The sequence below is a fragment of the Gopherus evgoodei genome, chromosome 19 (genome assembly GCF_007399415.2).
Source record: "Gopherus evgoodei ecotype Sinaloan lineage chromosome 19, rGopEvg1_v1.p, whole genome shotgun sequence".
In the NCBI taxonomy this organism is placed as follows: domain Eukaryota; kingdom Metazoa; phylum Chordata; order Testudines; family Testudinidae; genus Gopherus; species Gopherus evgoodei.
In genome coordinates, this window is record NC_044340.1 from 16,099,155 (window position 1) to 16,119,529 (window position 20,375).

The 20,375-nt window shown below is 46.1% G+C and overlaps 1 protein-coding gene and 2 long non-coding RNA genes across 3 annotated transcripts; 1 reads left to right on the forward strand and 2 right to left on the reverse strand.

The window, feature by feature from the left end:
- Window positions 1-5,148: 5,148 nt before the first annotated feature.
- On the reverse strand, window positions 5,149-8,622 carry LOC115637221. Its single transcript, XR_003997208.1, has 2 exons — window positions 8,022-8,622; window positions 5,149-6,573 (listed from the first exon to the last, which is right to left on the reverse strand). It is a non-coding gene; the product is annotated as an uncharacterized LOC115637221 (long non-coding RNA).
- Window positions 8,623-10,502: 1,880 nt separating this feature from the next.
- LOC115637362 lies at window positions 10,503-14,922 on the reverse strand. Its single transcript, XR_003997241.1, has 2 exons — window positions 14,828-14,922; window positions 10,503-13,448 (listed from the first exon to the last, which is right to left on the reverse strand). It is a non-coding gene; the product is annotated as an uncharacterized LOC115637362 (long non-coding RNA).
- Window positions 14,923-15,662: 740 nt separating this feature from the next.
- COLCA2 (colorectal cancer associated 2) lies at window positions 15,663-19,085 on the forward strand. Its single transcript, XM_030538579.1, has 3 exons — window positions 15,663-15,839; window positions 17,001-17,230; window positions 18,520-19,085. The coding sequence occupies exons 1-3, from the start codon at window positions 15,836-15,838 to the stop codon at window positions 18,856-18,858; spliced, it is 573 nt and encodes a 190-aa protein (XP_030394439.1). The 5' UTR covers window positions 15,663-15,835; the 3' UTR covers window positions 18,859-19,085.
- The last annotated feature ends 1,290 nt before the right edge of the window (window positions 19,086-20,375 follow it).

Below are 20,375 nucleotides of genomic sequence, written 5' to 3' on the forward strand. Positions count from 1 at the left end.
TTGTCCTAGGGTGATAGTTATGGACGGGATAGTAAATAGATGGTGAACTTGGACAGACAGCATACCAGGCAATGACAAATAAACTTCTGTAACCTGAAATCAGCCACAGTGGATTGCTTCAAGGAAAATTATGATTGCAGTATACGAGTGCTTATCTGTTACAGTGGTTTTCATACCCAAATAATTACTATTTGTTATTATTCATTTTGTGTGTGTAATGCTCCAAACAGCTCCAAGCCCCCCTTGTGCTATGCAAATACATAGTAAGTGACAGTCCCTGCCCAAAGAGCTTGTAATCTAAAACCCAGATCCTGCAAAGACTTAACTTTAAACGGGTGAACGGTGCCATTGATGTGTAAATGGTCCCACTGACTTCAAAGGCACTGCTCCTGGGTGCAGAGGTCTGCCTGCATGGATTCATTTGCAGGTTGAGGGCCAATGTTTCTCCCAAAGCCATTCTAAGTCAGAGCTGTATGCGTATTTCTTGAAGCATAGAGGAAGAGGTATGTGTATATAAATTATACGATCATATTTTGAAGGCCCATAATTTTACACCCCAACCCTGTTTTTTTTCCTAATGGCATGGTCCATTAAACTCAAAATATCCCTTTATTATTATTTGCATTGTGATACCACCCAACAGTCCCACCCAATATCAGAGCCCCGCTACGCTAGGTGCTGTACGAACACATTGCGAGAGATAATCCCTGTCTCAGAGATCTTAAAATCTAGACAAGAGATACAAACGGTGGGAAGAAAAACTAAGCACAGAGGGGAAAGCCTGTTGATTTCACTGGGAATGAGGTATCTAAATACTGCTGAGGATCTGGGCCAAAATGACATCCCTAAGATCCCACAGCAGGATACTGGCAGAAGCGGGAACAGAGCCCAGGTCTCCGTATCACAGGCCAGTGTCCTGTCCACTGAATCATACTACCCTTTTAGCCAAGAAGACACTTAATTACTATTCCTTTTTCTCATGTGATGACAATTCCACAGGCCAGATCTCACAAGCAGCCCTACAACAGCCAGCCAGAAGGAGTGGGGCAGGGGAGCAACATGCAATGGATAAACCATTGTAAGGAAACAAATTGTAGTTTCATGCTTCTAAAGAGATTATAGAAACAAAAGTGAAAAAATACACTTTTAAACTGATTACAAAGTACCTCGGCTGTGTCCCTTTAAAAGTTTTTTCAGAACTTTAAACAAGTGTGTTCATGTGTTCACACACCCCAAAGCCCGCTATTCGCATCCTTGCAAAGAGCCTTGTGAGGTGAAAAAGATGTGTGTACGCCAGGAGCTCTGGGTGGCCACAGGAGGGAGCTGTTCACACACATATGGAACTAGGTCTGTCCCTTTTGTCAGCACAAAGCACATCCATTCTGATGTTTCTAGTTAACTTCTTTGTGTTACTAGCAATTTTGTTTTCAGAGCCTCTGCTGCTTTCTCCTTTGATGGGAAAGATGCAAAATCTTCGTTTAGGAGACATTGGACATGGCATCATGGGCTAAATCCTCAGGTCTGTCTGAATTATGCTCAGCACAAGGCCTCAGGAGTGTGGGGGAGAGAAAGTGGTTTTAAGTCATATTTGCATCCTCTCCCCTCACCGATTAGATCCTGGGGGCAGCCAGGGGCATCACGGCTGCTCTAATCTCCACCAGCTGGTAACAGCAACCCAGGGGTTGTTACACAGTCAGTGGGATCCCAGCCACACCTTCTCTTGTCCCTACTATGCACTGAACCCAGAGGGGACGGGACCATGAGGAGGTTGTGTAGAGGCTACTTTACCAGCCAGGAATTCCTTTGCAATGGGGGACTATCCACGTGGCAGCAATGCCAAAGGGTCCAAGACAGAACTGAGGACTTGGCCCACACAATCAGTGACCATTTCAGTGGCTTATTAGAAATCAGTTATGAGCACAGCAGGGAGCTTTCCCCATTCTGGATGCTCACATATTTCAATCACACACTGAGAAATCGTGGCCCCTAAAGGTGTGTAGAGCATTCTCAAGGATTTCTCCAAACCTCCTAAGGGAGAGGGAGGTTTCTTCCCTGACTGACCACAGGAACAGAGACCTCTCTGCCTTTTACAATTTGCTGCATAACCACAAATGGCTAGTTTAAAAATCCAAAGCCTCTGGTACTGTGTTCCAGTGCTGGGTCAGACCAAAGGTCCATCTAGCCCAGTATCCTGTCTTCCGACAGTGGCCAATGCCAGGGGCCCAGAGGGAACAAACAGAACAGGTCATCATCAAGTGATCCATCCCCTGTTGCCTATTCCCAGCTTCTGGCAAACAGAGGGTAGGGACACCATCCCTGCCCATCCCGGCTAATAGCCACTGGGAACTAAAATAAACCCTTAAGGGAGCACAGACCCAAGAATGCAGCTATTATTCTAATTACTGGGAGGTGTTGGGCACTGCCCTCCTTTAACATCTGGCCCCAATGACACATGCAGAGCATGTTAGAAAGTGTCCTCAATAATTAGGCATTTTGAAATGCTCAGTAGCTCTGTCAGGTCTCTATTCAAGCTACACATGACAATCCAGAATGCAAACTGGTGACCAATCACCTTAATGCCCAGCAATGCCCCTAAAGCATGAGAGTTTATTAGGTACCCCTCTGCAGCCTTTCGGTGCCCTATGATCAGAAAGGGTCAACTGGAGCATCTCTCTTGGTATTATCCATTATATTTAAGATTGGCTTGTTGTCATGGAAAAAAAAAAGAAGTCACAAATTTAGATGGTGAAACAGGGGGGTCTTGCTATGTGGAAGAAACTACCCTTTCATTTGCAGTAATTATTTAAACTTGTCTAATAATAGAACTCTGAGTTTTAGAAAAAAATCTCTGCTTAAGGCCAAGTCTTTCCTCTGTAAAAGCCCTCCAAGCTGTGCTGCTGTTCATTGCCCTTCTCCAGGCAGGTCCTATCTCTGACCTTCCTCTGAGTGAAGGCTCGTTTTTGTCTCCACTGTCACACCAGTGACTCTAGTGTCTGCCCAGTGGGAGTATCCCTCACACCACTTACACCAGGACAGGTTTGGGCAGAGGCCCTGTATGCGGCTGCAGTAGTTTTGAAGGCCACCCCTAGCACCAGCGCATATCCTGGCCTGGCCGGGCCTCACAAAGCCCTGTCACGTCTGTGACCCCCGTCCCACTTCGGAGCACATCACCTGCCCAGGTGGCACCCAGCTGTCCGGGCTCGGCCTGAAGGCGGCGCTCTTTGTTCCAGGGCCAGAAGCTGGCACGTGGCTGGCCAAGTTTTATTTTACAAGCGGCCTGGGTCCTGGCCCGCCCTTCTGCAGGGTGGGGCCGCCCTGGCCCCCAGCTCTAGTGGCTCAAATTCCCTCCTGGAACTTCCTCATTCTCCAGCCCTGTTCAGACCTGTTTGGAAACAACCCGCTCCGCCCCCCCGCGGCTTTGGTGGCGTGTAAACTCCCAGCCCTGCCCCCCCCCCGGCTCACTTTGGGCTGGTGCCACTTTTCGCCTGGCCGGGCTCCTTTACTCATGCGAGTCGGGGAGGGAGCGCCGCGCCTGCCTCCCCTCACCCCCCGTGAAACGGGCTGGGCAGCTGGGCTAACGCGCGGCAGGTTTCCACGAGCCCAGGTGCAGATTCTGCTCACCCCGCGGGTCACTCACAGCCTGTGCAGCCTCCGGTGCGAGCAGGGGAGAAAGCAGTGCACCCCCGGGCTTGGGGGAACGCCCCGCACCGCCAAAGCCCCCAGCTATTGGGCCAGGTGGGGGTGGTTTTGCCTCCCTGCCGTGCAATTGACTAGCTCCTGCTCCAGCCATTTTATAATCTCCCATAAAAACCTCGGACAATTTCCCGTGCAAGGCAAGCGAACAAAAGCCAGGCCCAGCGGCTGGGCCCCTTGCCACCAGCCTTGAGTTGGAAAAGCCGGCTACGTGCCAGTGGGGAAGGTGGCCCGGCGCTAGCCAGCTGCAGGGGCTGTGCCAACCCTGATTACAAGGCGCCACCCGGAACGTGGGAAATCGCCAGGGAGTTGTCTCCTGGCCACGGAGGGGACTGGTGGAAATATGGCAACAAAAGCAGCCTTCGCATCCCGCCAGCACCGAGCTGCCCCTGAAATCCTGTCACCCAGCTTCCAGCCACGCTCACCCCAGCGCCGTCACTTAGCATCAGCCAGGATGGGCCATCAGTTCTCACCCCCGCCACATGCGCAGGGAGGGCAGCACAGGCTGACCCTGACCCCCACTGGAACCGCCAGTGCCTGCGAGGTACACTCCAGCCAATATACCTTCCACCTTAAAGTATGTGCCCGGGTTTCAAATCAATACACATTGAACTTCCATGTTGCTAAATCGCTATATTCGCGACCTATTTTGGCTGCCAGGCGAAATAATCAGTATTTGTATTTGATGTAGCTAGGTGCTGTTTCAAAGGAATTAAAAATGACACCAAGGTTGCTTTGCATTAGCTACACCCCTCTTACCTGCGTCTGAAAAATCACCTGGTGATGCTACATTAGCAGCAACCACCTTAAATGCTTCGAAAAGAAAAGGAGGCACAGACCCTCTTTTACACGGCTCACTCCATTAAGTTTTAAAAGGATAGTGAGTATTTGATCAGCTGCCCTTGCATGGAAAACAGATAATAGGCGTGTTGAACAGTGGAAGCCATTCTAAATCTGGACTCAAAGGCTCAAATCCTCAAAGAAATCAATAGAAGTTAGGAGCCTAAATATCTTTGAGGATCTGGGCCATACAAAGTAACACCCAAATCATTTGGTCTTCCTTGTTAAGATAAAGTTCTTTTTTCTTAAGACTCATAAACCAATTAGTATTTGATCTTGGCAGCTTTCATGAGCAGTTGCCTACATTTTCCAGTTGCAGAAAGTAAACCTAACTATAGACTTATTGGTGCATTTTCCAAGGTAAACCCCCTTGGAAGATAAACAGGATTCTCCCATGCCTCTAGCTATCTACAATGTATATCTCAAGCCAAGTAGAAGCCAATGTCACAGCTGGAGGAAGAGAGATTTCCTAACTTTTAAAACTAAGTCCCATCAGTGGAAATCTGCCCGTTTCTGCAGGAGGATTTATACCAGATATGAAAACATACCTAATTCAGGTGGTATCTAGTATTCCTTTCACAAAATATCCAGCTTCAAGTTGTGTCTTAAAGCAGATCGTATTGTTGTTGTTTTATTCACCAACAGCGAAATTGATGAGTGTACATCATGGTGAAAAGCATATATAAAACAGAATTATTAATATGGGGACATTATTAGAGTTCTGTTTTATACTTATAACAAAGTAGGGGCTTTCTTTCCTGTTATTCTGCTCCAGTATTTGCCCCAACAAAAGTAATCACTTTTTGCATGAAAATGTTTCAGGGCTGGAATAAGGACATTTCTGAGACCACCTCGGTGCCACTCCCTAACACAAATCAAGTATATTTGTTGAACTTAAGAAGAAAAAGAGTAACAATAGCTAAATTAAACTGCTGGTAGATGATTAACAGCCTACCCTGCTTTCTGCTTTAAGCAGCTATTCCTGGTGGAGGGTAATAACGGCAGGGCATAGGGAATGTTTACATACAGTGTAAAAAAATTGGGATTCTATACTGATTGTCCAACGCTGGCCAAAAACAAGTCAAGCTACCCTTGCTAGAGCTAAATTGGCTGTCCATGCAAGGATCCCCACACAGGTCAATTTGGGGGAATCTAATCTGAAAGAGGCCACTTTATGGAATAGGTGTGAAGATCATGAACTGGGAAAAATACAAATAAAATCCAATGAAGGGCACAAACGGAGGATGAGGGAGGGGAACAGAATGAAATAAAAGCTCACTTTGGTCACCTATAGCTATTCTGGTGCCCCAGACAGAGTCTCTATTATGCCACGCCCACCAACTGCCATTTTGCTCCAAAATCCTCAAATTTAGCCTTAAAATGTGAAAAATTGTGCAAAAATCACCCTGTGCCCTTGCAGAAAGTCCTTTGCAGCTGGCAAGTGAAATATGAGAGAATTGGGGCCAAGTGTGTGTATCTGAGATGAAAATACTGACCAGGTTTCGGGGCATCTGCTTTGTTTGTGGAAAGGTGGATAAAAAGTTCAAAATGTCCCAAAAGCAAGGAGTGGGGAAGGCCCCCCCACCAAATCTTATTCCCCAAGACCCTCTGCTACATGGAGATGTGCTGGGTTTCACAAAAAGATAGACCATTTTGTTAAGCCTTTGAATATTCAAATTGAAAGTATCGCGCAATCATTGATTGTCAAATCATTGGTTTCTAGAGGTTTTAAATACTTGGCATTAGGGGAGAAAAACTCAAACTTATATCTGTAGGTATAAAACATTAATATTGTTTGTCTCCACCTGGAATTTTCACAATGGTCTTGGGTATTCTTTTTTTATATTTTAAAAGTCTTATTTTTTGTTCCCTTTCCCCCCAGCATCTAGGAGCCCAGGTGATTGATTCTTCTGCTGCAACATAAGCTGTTATAAAAGTTGCTTCTTCTTTCAGGTCAGAATGTCCGGTAAGTTCAGTTTAAACCTTTTCTTCATGAATTTGGGGGATGTTTAAATTATCCTCCATTTTCGGTCATTTTACCTTCAAAATGGGAATGGGGGAGAGAAAGAAAAAGTTAGTATTTGTATAATGCAAAGTGCAACCAAATCAGTGTTTTTAAGTGGATAGAAGGGAGACTGATCATATGCAATACATGTTATATGTAGAATAATACACACACCCAGCGCAAGAGACAGGGAAAAAGCAAACGTGTTTTGTGCACTGGAATGCAGGGGCTCTAAATAACCATTGTTAAAAGTATTCCAGCCTTTAAAAAAAATGCCGCTAATCCCTAACGTGCTTTGCAAATTCGGTGCTTTTAGCCAGTGCTCCGGGAAGCGCTCGCGCTCAGGGGCTGCAGATTTCAGGGTCAACCTGCCCAATCGCGGGTGCAATTTAAGACTTCAGGCAACGTAACTCGGCGCTGCCAGGTGATTAGTTGTGGATTTTAATATTCAGGGACGATCTGACCCGAGTGGGACTCGGAAGGCCCAGGAGGAGATGCTGCACACGCAAGGAGAGATCACCCCTTTAGGGCTGTTGAAAAGAGGAAAACGTGCGTCCTACACTAAATCCACAGTTGGGGACCCCCCCCCCAAGTCACCTGGTGCCACGTCCGCTGTGACCAGAAGTGGCGCTGCCGGGCAGCAAACTCCCCGCGGCCCATGAGAGTGTCAGGTGGGGCGGATTCCCCCCAGCTCCAGCCCCCTCCCCCGCGCAATCACCAAGCCCCCTCCCCAGATATCTGCGCCGAGCTCACGCTGGCTCTGCGCCCGCCTCTGAGAGGCCAGCAGCTGCGTTATGGGGCCTGGGCACCTGGGGAAACAGCCTCAGATCGACGGGGGCTAATCCTGGGGAGATGGGGGACAGCCCGGCCCCAGGGAGGTCCCAGACTGATGAGGGGTGGAGGGCAACCCCCGTGTTCACCTCCGGCAGCTGTGGGGCCAGGCTCCCGCGCCAGGCTGCGGGGGGATTAGGGGAGCCGGGGTCCGTGCAGCACAGGGCGTGGGGCCGCCAGGCCGGGAATTCTGCGCGGGTCGCACGGGATACAGAACTGCGGAGGGGCCCCTCCCGGCCCGGGTGGTGGTGGGCGCAGGGGGCCCGGTGCCCCGGCGCAAAGGACGCGGAACCGGGCAGCCCGGGGGTGCGGAACCTGCCCCAGTCCCCAATCAGAGCTACTCACAGAGCCGGGCTTTCCCGGCCAAGGTGCTGGGGAGGGGGCGGATCCCAGACCCCGAGCGGGGACCCGCCGCCTCCGGAAGGTGCCCGGCTGCGCCGCAGCGGCCTCCAGCTCCGCGCCGCGCCCGGGAGTGGAGCTGGCTGGGGGCCGCAGGCAGCTGCGCACGGGGCCCTGCGCATCCCAGTCCTGGCGCGCCCCCCTGCAGCTCCCCGCTGGGCTCGAGCTCCCACCCTGGGGCGCCCTGCGCAGCCGCTTGCCGCCCCCCATCTCCCCGGGGCGCCCTGCCTGCGGGGCTCCTTGCGCACCTCACCCCGGCCGCCGCCTGGGAGGATCTTGGGGTCCTTGGGCGACCCCCCGAGCCCGGCCAAGGTGCAGTCATGGGACCCGGCTAGCTTGCCGGAGGTGGCCGAGCCAGCCCTTCGGCGGAGGGTGCCTGCAACGCAGCCCTGTGGGAGCCCCAGTCCCGTGCCTCCCACGCTGTCACCTGCCCAACCGCATCGAACCCTAGCCCAGCGCTCAGCCCGGGGAGGCAGGGGAAGGACCGGCCTGGCTTCAGGCTCGGACAGGCTCTGCCCCCTCCCTGCAAATGGATGCTGAGGTTTGCCAGGAAGGTTAAATGAAGCAGGTGCAGACCGCAGGTGGTGTGGAGTGAGGCGTCAGTCCTGGGCTGCTGACATGGGGACCTGTCCCATCTCCACTTAGCCCAGGCGGGACACTGGCTCTCTGTTGGCATGACCCCGAGCCTGCTGAAGTGGATTTTCGCCCAGGCCATGTCACTACTGTTCTTTGCCACCTGTTGAAGGGAACAGTCCCTATGTTTTTAGTTAGACTGGTCAGTGGAGGACCCTGGTCCAGAAAACCTTTGTGCAGGTGGATAATTGTACTGTCTATGCTGGAAAGATGCAACATCCAAAAACATGGTAACTATCATGATGTTAAATATGTTTTTGACTTTAGTGTGGACAAGGCCAGTCCTGTTAGCTGGTTGTCTGGGAGTAACCACACTGGTTAAACAGAGCAGGCCCCAACTCTCTTAGCTGCCTTCTTGTTTAACACATTTCCTAAGGTCATACGTTTTCCCATTGTAGATAAGTCTAAGGAGACATTTGCATGCATAAATCAAAGCAAGTTTGCTGGATCAGGGCCTGAGATGTCAGCCCTCCCAACAGGAGAGGCTTGGAGCAGAGAGTTCATGTTATATGTTTCTCACCCTCAGATTCAAGGAAACATCATTTGCAGTTTTCAAAAATAAAATGGAACAAGCAGGATAAATAATCCCCCCGAGAGCTGAGTATGCAGCTCGGTAGAAACCCTTCTTCTGGATTCCACACTGATTGGCCTGTGGTCTGCAATGAGGGGCAAGGACAGTTAACACCAGGCACCGCATTCGAGACAATGTGACTGTGTATGGCAGGCTGTCATTAAAGAGGCCCGTGGCACTAAGAGACACTATCTGCACTAGGATAGGGACGGGCTCCACTGTCAATCTAGCACCCCTGGCGGAGGAGGAGTGAAAGGTGGCAAGTGCCAGTGGTGGATCAACGTATACACTCTGCCTATGTCACGGCAAAGGAGAGGCTGAAAGTTGCTGTTAGGGGATCAAACAGGCAATAGATGAGTATTATAAACCCTTGTGCATATCTAGGTAATTGTTCCCCATGGGATTGTTCTATTACCCCTCCAAGCAAGGACCAGCTAACGTTGCAGGGTCTCTAAAGGCAGAATATTAGCTGTGAACCTGATCCTGCAGGCCCTTACTCATAAGTATTCCCATTGCAGGCAATAGGAGTAGAAGCTGGATCCTGCAATCAGATCTGTGTGCATGGATCTCTGTGCAGAGCTTCAGTGCCAGGTCTGATAACAGGACTGGGGCCACGCGAATAACCATTTGCAAGATTCAATCCCAGGTTGACAATGTGTTTGTCTGTTTTACTGAGCCTCTGCAGGGTCATTTCAGAGAGAAATATCCCAAGTACAAAATGAAACAATTCTAAAAACTGAACTAAACTGCAATGGGTGTTAAATATTTCTTCCAGCAGTAGTATCAGGGGTAGTTTCTTGTCAATAGGCAAATTCTTAACTACTCCAAATACAAAGTGCTGACTAAGCTAGTGAGTGGCAATTGTTTTTGCTGATTGATGGAGGCCCACATGCATGTCTGAAACAAACTGGAGTTGTACAGAATGACTCCTGAAAGAAAGACTCATGAAAGAAAGAAGGAAAATGGGGTCTCACAGAAAGTGATTCTTGAAAGCGCAATCATTTTATTCATAGTATTGTTTAGTCCTATAAAAGAATAACCACCCACATATTTGCATTGTTTTTATTCCTGTTCTTAACATGGTGGATGAACTCAGTTCCCATGTCTGTTTCCTGGACTGAAAACTTCAGGATATTGTAGAGATTCAAATTAATTTGACAGTATGGTACAGCAGACAAGGCTGGGAATTAGAGTGCCTGGGGGACTGTTTTTCATTCTGCCACTGACTTGCTATGTGATTTTATGCAAGTTGCTTAGGCCCTGATCCTGCAAATACTTCCATACATGCTTAACTTTGATGGAAATCAGTGGGAGTATTCGCAATATTAAAAGTTAAGCGTGTGTGTAAGTGTTTGCAAGACTGGGGTCTTAATATCTCGCTGCCTTAGTCTTCCCTTTAGTAAAGTGGAGATAATTGTACTTGTCTTCCTCTTTAAGTGTTCTCTGAATTTCAGGTCAAGAGCTAAGTAATATTTATTTCTCCAGCCTTTGTTACTAAGAAAAAAAGAAACTCTTACAGAAGAAGAAAACTTAGTCACAATTATATTTATTATATATTAAGGGTACATTTGCAAATAGTCTACAAAGTGTTAGTAAACGTTACAAGCATATTACAATCATGAAATGGGTATAAGTCATGGTTACAAGGGACGTATGGCATTCTGTAATAACTGACTAACCATTTATTAAAACATCTATTCATAATTTATAAATTCTTTACAAACTCTTTGTAAATATACCCTTTATATAAAGTGTGACAGAGAACACACAATTTACTTTTTTATATTTTAAATATCACCACTCTAAAGTGCCTGCTTTCCTGTTCTCAACCATGCAATCTTATTTTTAACTCACTCTTTCAGGAAAATCCAAGGTGTATCAAGGTGTTCGAGTAAAGATCACTGTGAAAGAGTTATTGCAGCAGAGGAGAGCACGACAAGCAGCAACTGATGCCACTGTAAGGACAAAAATACTAGCTTCTTCCATGTTGTAATTTAAGAATAAGAAACTATTTCTCTTAATCTCTCTTCCATCGATTTAATGAACTCAGAGCCATGGGAGCAGACGCTGCTGATGCAGGCAAAACTGAGAGCTTGTCTTCAAGGGGAAATTGACTAATTTAGCTATTCCAGAATAACTCCTCAAACTGGATGCTCTCTTCTGGAACAAAAATTACTTTGTTCCAGACTAGTTACTCTGCTCACTTTTATTCCAGAAGACAGTAGCCCGGTCTCCATGAGAGAGTTATTCTGGAATAGCCCAATTATACTGGAACAGCAGCTCCGGAATAACACTGCTGGTCAATTTCCCCTATGTGGACAAGGCTTGATAGACAGGCCTGCTCAGAATCTCTGTGCAGCAGCAGGGGAAAATGTATGTTCTATCTGACTCAAACAAAGCCCTTGTCGCCTGCTTTGAGGACCCTCCCATGTAAAGCTCTGTGTTGTACTGAGGCTCCCAACGTGTTCTCCCCTCCAAAAGGTAGCTCTCAGAGTCCAAAAGAATGTCATTCCCACCCCCCACTCCCTAAAAAACCCACCTCAAAGGCCTTCCATTGTTCAGTGGCTCCTTCAGTCATCAGTCAGGGCATAAAGGCACCAGCTCCGCACAGCTTCCAGCTTCTGCTGGCCCCTGGGGAGGGAGCACAACCAAATCCTCCCAGGGCTGAATGTCCTGGCATCATACTGCTCCTAACCCCTGCTGGCCTAGGAAGGAGGGTCTTAGCTTGGATCCCCAAGGGCTGGAAGCTAGCTCCAATACCCATTGAAATCAATGCGAGTCTTTCCATTGACTTCAATGGACTTTGGATCAGGGCTCAAAAGCAGTGGTTCCATAGAACTCTCAGGCACTGGTGGCCTCAGAGCAAAAGGCCAAGCTCAGCTCTTGCCAGGTGTGCTGGATCCATGCCAAGGAATGAGCTCTGATCCCCAGTGCATTGTTCTGCCACTGCAGCAGCTATTATCCTGTGCAGAGGGAATTTCCCCATGAAATGAATTTTCCCAGGGGGCAAAACTCAAGAGTTTATTTTCTTTCTTGATATGGAAGAATCAGCAAGAATCTGTAGCCTCTCATTAGAATCAGCTACTGTACCAGAGAGCTGAAGGGGAGCAAATTTGTTACCACTCTTCACAAAAGGCATGAGGGGTGATCCTGGTAATTAGCAGAGCAGTGCACCTTACATCATTATCAAGTGAATCAAAGTAAACAATAATTAAATCTGAAATTACCAAACACAACACAGACATACCAGCCTGGCTTCTGTGAAGGAATATCACAGCTGTGTAATCTGTTGTAATTCTGAACGGGTTAGCAAAACTGTGCCTGCAGGATAACTGGAGAACATCATGTACATGGTAATCATATAATCCTTTCACAAAGTGCCTCACAAGCGATTAGTCACCCTGGGGCGAAAGGCAAAGTGCTGTCAGGGGTTAGAAACTGGCCAGAAGACATGAACAGGGGAAAACGGTGAATTTTCAGCATGACCAAAGGTTAAGACTGAGTGTCCAATGTTCTGTACCAGGACTGATGTTTATCGATGATCTAGACAAGGGGTGAACAGTGTGGTAGCCAAATTTGTAACTGACATAAAATTAGTTACGTTACTGAACACTGGAGGTTACAGTGAGGAATTTCACAGGGACCTAGCCAAGCTTGGTGAATGAGCAACAGGCTGGCAGCTGAAGTTCAAGTTGCCTGATACAAGGTAGTTTCTAGTGCCCTGTTTTAATGTGCATGCATCCTCTACCTTTGTTGTCTCAAGGGGATAATTTTCTCCTTTAACATTTTTCTTTTCAGTTTGTTAAGGCTGGTAATAATGGAAATGTCGATTCTTATCTCTTAACTTGTCCTAAAAAACTCTAGAAGATGATTGAAAATTTGGGATTTTTATAATGGGTAATGCAACTTTGTTAATGTTAAAAAAAAAAGAAGAGAAAAGAAAGAAAACCCAGAGGTGTATTTTGTTTTGTCTTGAAAGAAAGTTAGAAAGTGAGTATGAGCAAAACCATTTAAATAGGGCTTAATCCCACTCCCATTTAAATAAATGAAAACACTTTACTGGTGCAGGATCAGGCCCTTAATGCAGGACACTCTGGCTGCAATCCAGTAAAGCACTTAAGTATGTGAATAGGCCCACTGTGTGCTTGAAGTTATGCACATGCTTCAATGCTTTGTGGAATCAGGGCCTTTAATGCATTTCAGTACAAGCAGGCCAAACCCATAACTATTTGGAGAGAAGGAAAGGAGTTAAGGAGACCTATATACTGATGTGGAGTTGACCCACACAGAACAGTCCACTTCTCTTGTAAGTGAGCCCTCTAGCTCAGGCTGCCCTGTGTTTTTGCATAATGAGGTTGGTAAATCATTACTGCTTCCTGGTTCATGACATTACAGCCTGGATGGTTTTCAGATTTAATCTCCCACCTCCTGCTCTCTGCAGCGGTTGATTGCACAAGAAGCTGAGCAGACTGCAACCTGCAACCACAAATAAAGAGGCTTGGTGAATGGAGCCCTCTAGCACTGAAATGCTGCAGTATGCCTGTCTCTTAAGTGTAAAGTCACCCCTTCCTTCTTCCTCTAATGGCTAAGTACTTACATACTCTATAAATGTTCCAGCTGGGTGTTAAGAGGCTGGACTGAACTAGTCTATATTTGCTATTCACTCAATGTTTACACTATGATTGTTCCATCCACTAAGGAGACTCAAAGCCGGTGGTGCAGGAGATTAGCTTTGTGCTTAACAGAATTTATACTGGTTATTATTTATTTGCGTCATGGAGGCCCCAGGGATCAGTGTCCCATTGTGTTAGGTGCTGTACACACGTGTACTATCAAGCTAGACTTCAAAGCATTCTGCAGGACAGAACCTGCAAGTTAACTAAACCACTTTACTGTTAGTGGGAAAGTTACATATTGTGTCTGTATAGACAAAACAGAGAATATCAACCTTGCCAACTCTTCCAGAACTGGCAGGATTCAAATAATGTTTTTTGTCCTCCCACAGAGAATAATTACAGTTTAAGTGTTAAATAACTGGGCAAATGTTAGGAAGTTCTTGATAGGGAAACCAGCCACTTTCTAACTCAGGAACATTTTGAATGGAAGAAATGAAGCTCTGGTCAGCCTAAGTTAAAACCATCTGATCAGAAGAAGCCCAGTCTGAATAGCTAGAGTGATGCCCCATTGAAGGAGATGGCAAACCTTACTTTGTTTTCATTGCAGCCAGGATTTCACCCATAATGTCTGAGGTGATTTTCTAATAGGCTTATTGATTTGTAAGTTTCAGTTTACAAATCTTCAGGGAAAACAATATCATCAGTTTTCTTATAAGTGTTGCAGTCTTAGAGTAATCGCACCTGCAGATTGCCAAGTGAAGTGTGCAATAGAACAATTCAGTCTGGTGCGCATGTGTGGTGCTACACAGGATAAGCCACACTAGGTTTTTAGTTGTGTTTTTAAACGCCTTAGCTAACACGGTTGTAAATTGTTCCTGCTCGTGTTCCTACTCCTAGAGTATTTTTTTTGTGTCATGTCCACACTAGGATTTACAATCCTGCTAATTAATAAGTGTTAAAACATGACTAAAAATTCACGTATAAATAGATCTATGGTGAATTAACAATAATGGAACAATGGAACGAAATGCACATCAGAGGAGCTACATATTTAACACTAGAACAATTCAGTGTAATGCACATCTACTGTTATCTGGGTGGCTCTCTGGAACAATACAATGTTACACAGATTGAGAGTGCTACATAAATAACAGAACAACTGAATGTAATACAGACACAGGTAATAAAAACAACAATCATTGTTTGCACAAGTACATTTGAAAAGTAATTGTGACTCACCTCAATGTTCAGGAAAAAGATCTCCTTTGATCTTTCAAAGCAGAAACACTTGCATTTGCTATTTTCCTTCTGTTCTGTTTTGTCAGGTTTCCCGAGGCAGCAGCGGTGTCCAGTTTCCAGAATCTGTTTCTCCTCCCTGCACAGGTTGGTACAAAGAGCATCCCCCTTCTCCCCTCCCCCCATCTATTCCACCAGTCCAAGTCTTTTTAGCCCTCGATGCAAGGATTGAGGCAGGCACTACCATTTAATTAGGAATCCAACCAATCAGAACCTGAAAAGGGCTCACTAAATGCAGATGAGGATGCAGTAAGACCAGCAGGGTACATTTTGCCCTCACTAGCAGAAATTTTGTCTTCATATCCATGTAGATTGCCTTTTCTACTGAGGATCAAAGCTCCATTTAATCGGTAACATTTATTACTGTGGTGCCTTTATCAAGATTTCTCTCTCTTAGTACTGCCTTTATCTGATTGTCAGATGGGACCAGAATGTCTTAAAGCATTACTTGTCTTTGCTGCTTATCTAGCTTCCAGCAGAGTCAGTTACTCTCTCTCTTTCCCCCCTCTCCCTGCAGAGTTCAGAAGGGGTGTCAGTCTTTTCAACAGAGCTGTATAAACAGGTCCTTCCTGGTTGACACCAATATCCAGGAATTGGGAGAAAAAATATTAGTTTGGACTTTTCAGATCTTGTTTTCTCTAGATATTGGTAGCTAAGAGATCGAGAAAGTTTCTCCTTTCATTTGTAAATGTGTGCATGTATACGTTGCGCGGACAAGGAAATGCTTAAATAATGAATATTTGGAGTTTAAATTTGCTTATGTTAATATAGAAACTTGAGACGCACATAACCTTTTTCAGGCTGGTAAATCTTTCTCTTTCTTTCTTTTGGGTGCATGTTTTTTGCCCCACTGTCCAGTTAAACACTTTGCTCCCATTCCTGCAAACACTTACACATGAAAGTAATGTTACACATGCTAGCACTCCCATTGAGATCAACAGGACTACCTGCATGGGTAAGTGTTTGCAAGATCAGGGCTTTGTTATTAACTGTGTTTGTGAACAGCTGAATTTAACATGAAATGCAGTCAAGTCTAGAGGGCCAAATTCTTATTTACACTACTCTGGTAACTGATGCCCAGTACCACAGTACTGAGGTGCAAAGAGGCCTTGGTGTAAGTGAAAACCTGACCCTAGAGCCTTTTCGACTCCTACCCTCTTCCAAATGACACCAATTGAACCTAGCTCTGTATCATCTACATACTTGCTAAATTTTTCAGAAGTAATGTAGGGACAGCTCTGGTCTCTCTGCTGAGTGTTTTACCTCTGTCCTTGCTTATGAAGACAAGAAGCTATTTTTGTTCTAATGGAGACGTGCATCCCTGGAACATGGAGTTTAGCAGAGGCTAACGGCAAAACCCAACTGTTAAAATAGCAGCAGCACACCCCTGCATTACACGCTCTCAGGATTGCTTTGGTTTTACTTTCAGAATCGGGCTGGGATTTTCAAAGGAGTCTAAGGGAGTTGGATCCCACAATTTTCAAAAGCACTAAGTGACTTAGCGCCTAAGTCCCTATGGGAGAGGACTTAAGCTCCCTAGTCATTCAGGCACTTCTGAAAAATCCCCCTGCCAGCCCCTGTTGACTTGCAATGGAACTAGGCACCTAACTCACATAGAACCCTTTGGAAAGCTCAGGGTACGTCTTCACTATCGTCTGTATCGGCGGGTAGCAATCGATTTCTCAGGGATCGATATATCACATCTCATCTAGACACGATATACCAATCCCTGAACGCGCTCCTGTCGACTCTGGAACTCCACCAACGTGAACGGCAGTAGCGGAGTCGACACAGGGAGCCACAGACGTGGATCCCGCGCCATGAGGACGGTAGGTAACTCGATCTAAGATACTTCAACTTCAGCTACGCTATTCACGTAGCTGAAGTTGCGTATCTTAGATCGATTCCCTCCCCCCCAGTGTAGACCAGCCCTCAGTCTAAGCCTGAAAGGCCTTTCTCAATGTCTAGACTCACTGTGTTCCGTGGGACTGGTTGCCACGGAAGATGCTGCTCAGCACAGACAAGGCTATCACAGTCTGACCCAAAGGAAACATGCAACTAGCTTGGCCTCCCTTTGTAAGCACAAGTATTGAACAATCTCCTTTTTTCCTCCTAGCACCTTATTTTGATGAAGAACCTGTCTCTTCTGCCCCCAACTATTTCCAGCCACGGCAGTTTCCAAATTGCATTTCCTGTGAAGAAAACCCAAGTTATTTGGAGCAACTTTTTGATACCTATTTTCAGACAGAGCCGCCCATGGACCCATCCCTGAGTGCTCTCCAGGCATCTACCCACTATAACCCAGACACCTTCCAGTCAACCCCTCTCTGCTTTAACCAGAGCTTGGTAAGTTGCGTTCTTTACCGAGCTGGACTGGTGGTGTCTGTAGTTATAGTTTGCACCATCTTGAGAGAAATCATCTAAGCATGACCAGCAAGGAAATCAAGAAAGGAAACAAAATGGGCAAAGTAAAAATCCCCACTCCCTGAGGCTCTGGGCCAGTTTTGAAGACTTTAACTGTTTCATGAGCATGAAACATTTCCAACAGTTCCACAGCTGGAGGGGAGAGTCTGGGATTCCATATATAATTGGGGCTCTCTCATGCCATCTCCCACAGGAGCAGAGGATATGAGGAACCAGCTGATCCTGACCTGAGGTTGCAGAATTGAGGAGTGTCACTTCCAATACACTGTTCTCCCCTACCTGTATTCCATGGAATCTCTTTAGGGACGGGCCAGGGAACAACCCCATCCACCCCGCTGGATCCTAAGGGTTAAATTAATGCCACTGGCATGTTCATGCTTAGCAAGATAGGAACTGCCAGACCAGGTCAGACTATTGCTCCACCTGGTCCAGTATCCTGTTCTGATAGCTTCTGAGGTAGGTGAAAGAACCCCTGAAGTGGGCAATAATGGAATAACCTGCCCACTACAAAGTTCCTTCCTGACCCTCCTCAAGCAAAGGTTGGCTTATGCCGTGAAGCAGGAGGGTTTAAAACTGCATGTAACTAGCAGTTTAGAAAACAGCTATGTTTATAGCATGATCTGCGTTCTACATGCTCATGGCAGGAGGTTTAAAGGACCAACACCAAATGTAGAGTGCAGTGTTCTCAAATATTCCAGTTAGTCATCAGAAAAAATTGTGGCAAGGCCAATTACCCCAATGATGTCTTGGTAGAACAGAACTTGGGCACAGCAGCCCCAGTTCAGGGCTATTATCTGTGACTTTTCTCTAGCATGCTCCCTTGTTGAGCACTGAGGCCCCAATCCTGCAGTGACTTGTATCTGGATGGACCCCTCTGTCAGCACAGAAATTCACCAAACTCACCAGGGCTCGGGGTGGGTGCAGAGGTCCTTCTGCACAGAGCTCACGGTGGGGGTCAGGGCAGTGCTTCCAGAAGGCACACACACATTCTGACATCTTGATGAGTTCACAGTCGCTTTGTGAAGCCCATTGATTTCAAAACTCCGGCACTATCAATGGACCAGGGTAACTCCAGATTGGGGTGTGATGTGGTTGCACATTCAGGGCCTTGTAATTATGGGTGTATTTTTTCTGGTCTGTGTAATTATTTGAATGCCCATTATTACTGACTTCATTTAACATCACATTTTCTTTTCTCTCCATGTTTATAGGTTCCTGGATCTCCTGCCTCATCTGACCTGTCCAGCCCATTAGACTATAGCTACTCCCCATCTCAGCTGCCTTCTTTTCCTCCACTGAACTACAGCCCTCTTTCTCCTCTAGATACCACAAACTACGGCTACCCTCTAGAGGAATGCTCACATCCGCAGTACAGCTGCTCCCCCACGGCCTGTTACTGCTCATCCTGTGGCTCAGAGCACCTGGATACATTCAGAGTATCAGAATATTTCCCCTACCCAACTGCAGACTGTATGGACTGTCCTGGCACCATGACAATGGCAGATGACTTCTTTAGAAGGGATAGAAACTACGACATCTGCTACAGTTAATGGAGATGATGGTTTTATATATATGTACATACGTACAGGTATCCAAATCAGCTAACGGCCTATGAACTATGCAAAACATCATTGTCTAACACAAAGTTCAGTTTACTCTACACTACTTAGCCTAGTATGCTCCAGGTGTTAATTTAGTCCCCCTGGGTAACAATGTTTTAAGATCCTCAGCATTGCTACGGTTGTCCTAATGTGTTGTATTTCATTAGAAAAAACAAACTAGCTTTCAGTGAATGCTTCACTAAACAAGTTTTTGTTATTACAAATAAATAATTTTATACAGATTCCTGGAGTACATTCCTTCCTGTTAAGTTTCTAACAGATTCTTTAGGTTATTCTGAGGAAATCTGATTTTTTTTCTAGCCACCAGGGAGTAGGAGGTGTTGCTTCTGCTATAATCAAAGGTCTTGCTCTTGCAAATACATATTTATGTGAGTAAAGTGGGGCCTTTGCTCATGAAGTCAATGGGCCTCCTGGGGTTTGAAAAGTTACTCAATTGTGTAAATGATTGCAGGATCAGAGGCAAAGTTTTCTCTTCCAATCCATTTCTTATATTTCCCATCTGCTGTGAAGGGTGAGACGATTAGTCAATAAACATCTGCTCTCCTTTTCACAGTACCTCTGTCACATGTCAGAATATACATGCATCCTTCCAACACTGAAGTACTCTCCTCCCAGTCTCACCAACTGTCATTGCAACAATTGTTCACTCCCCTTGGTCAGACTAACCAAAGACAGAACTTTTCCCAGGTGGTTGCTTTTATCTTAGCTACAGCACAAGCAAAATATTAGATTTTCTGCACCATTGAAAAATCATGGAATTTCTAAATATCACAATGGGGCCGGGCTCTCGGGAGACATCCACCAGAAATCCTTACCACACAAAATTAGTGCTTTTTCACCTATGTGTAGAGGAAAATGTTCAGCTGGAATTTTCAAAATGAACCTAAGGAAGTGTTATTGCAGGGTGCATCTACCCTGCAAGTGAAGGTGCAGTTATGGAATGGGTAGGCATACCAGGGCTAGCTTTAATCTAGTTAGTCCAAGTAACAATAGTAGCGAAGACATGGTAGTGTGAACAGGCAACATTTCACCTTAGATACTATACATTGGAGCAACACCTGACGTTTGAGATTTGGACTGCACAAGGAGAAATGGGGACAGACTCTTAGCTGGTGCAAATCAGCAAATTGACTTCAAGAGATGTTGCATGCAGACCCTACATCTCTGTCTGAATTCACTGGAGCTATGCTGATTTACACCACACAGGAGCTGGCCCATGGTGTTTTATCAAACTGCAGGCTCCCTGGGTCACTGTAGAAATGAAATCTCCTTAGGGCAATGCATCTTCCTGAAACATCACAGTCTGCTCAGAACCATTCTTCACTTAAAGGACAGCCAGCTGAAACAAAAAGCAGCGCTTTAAGGATGATTTAATCAGTTCAAGTGCCAGGATTTTAAATGAGAAAATTCTCATGTCGGAAGCCTCATTATCCCTATGTTCACAC

Excerpts from the sequence above, each read along its gene's own strand:
- COLCA2 (XM_030538579.1), top strand. Across the intron at positions 17,231-18,519 it reads TCTGCTTTAACCAGAGCTTG|GTTCCTGGATCTCCTGCCTC; the intron begins GTAAGTTGCGTT and ends CCATGTTTATAG.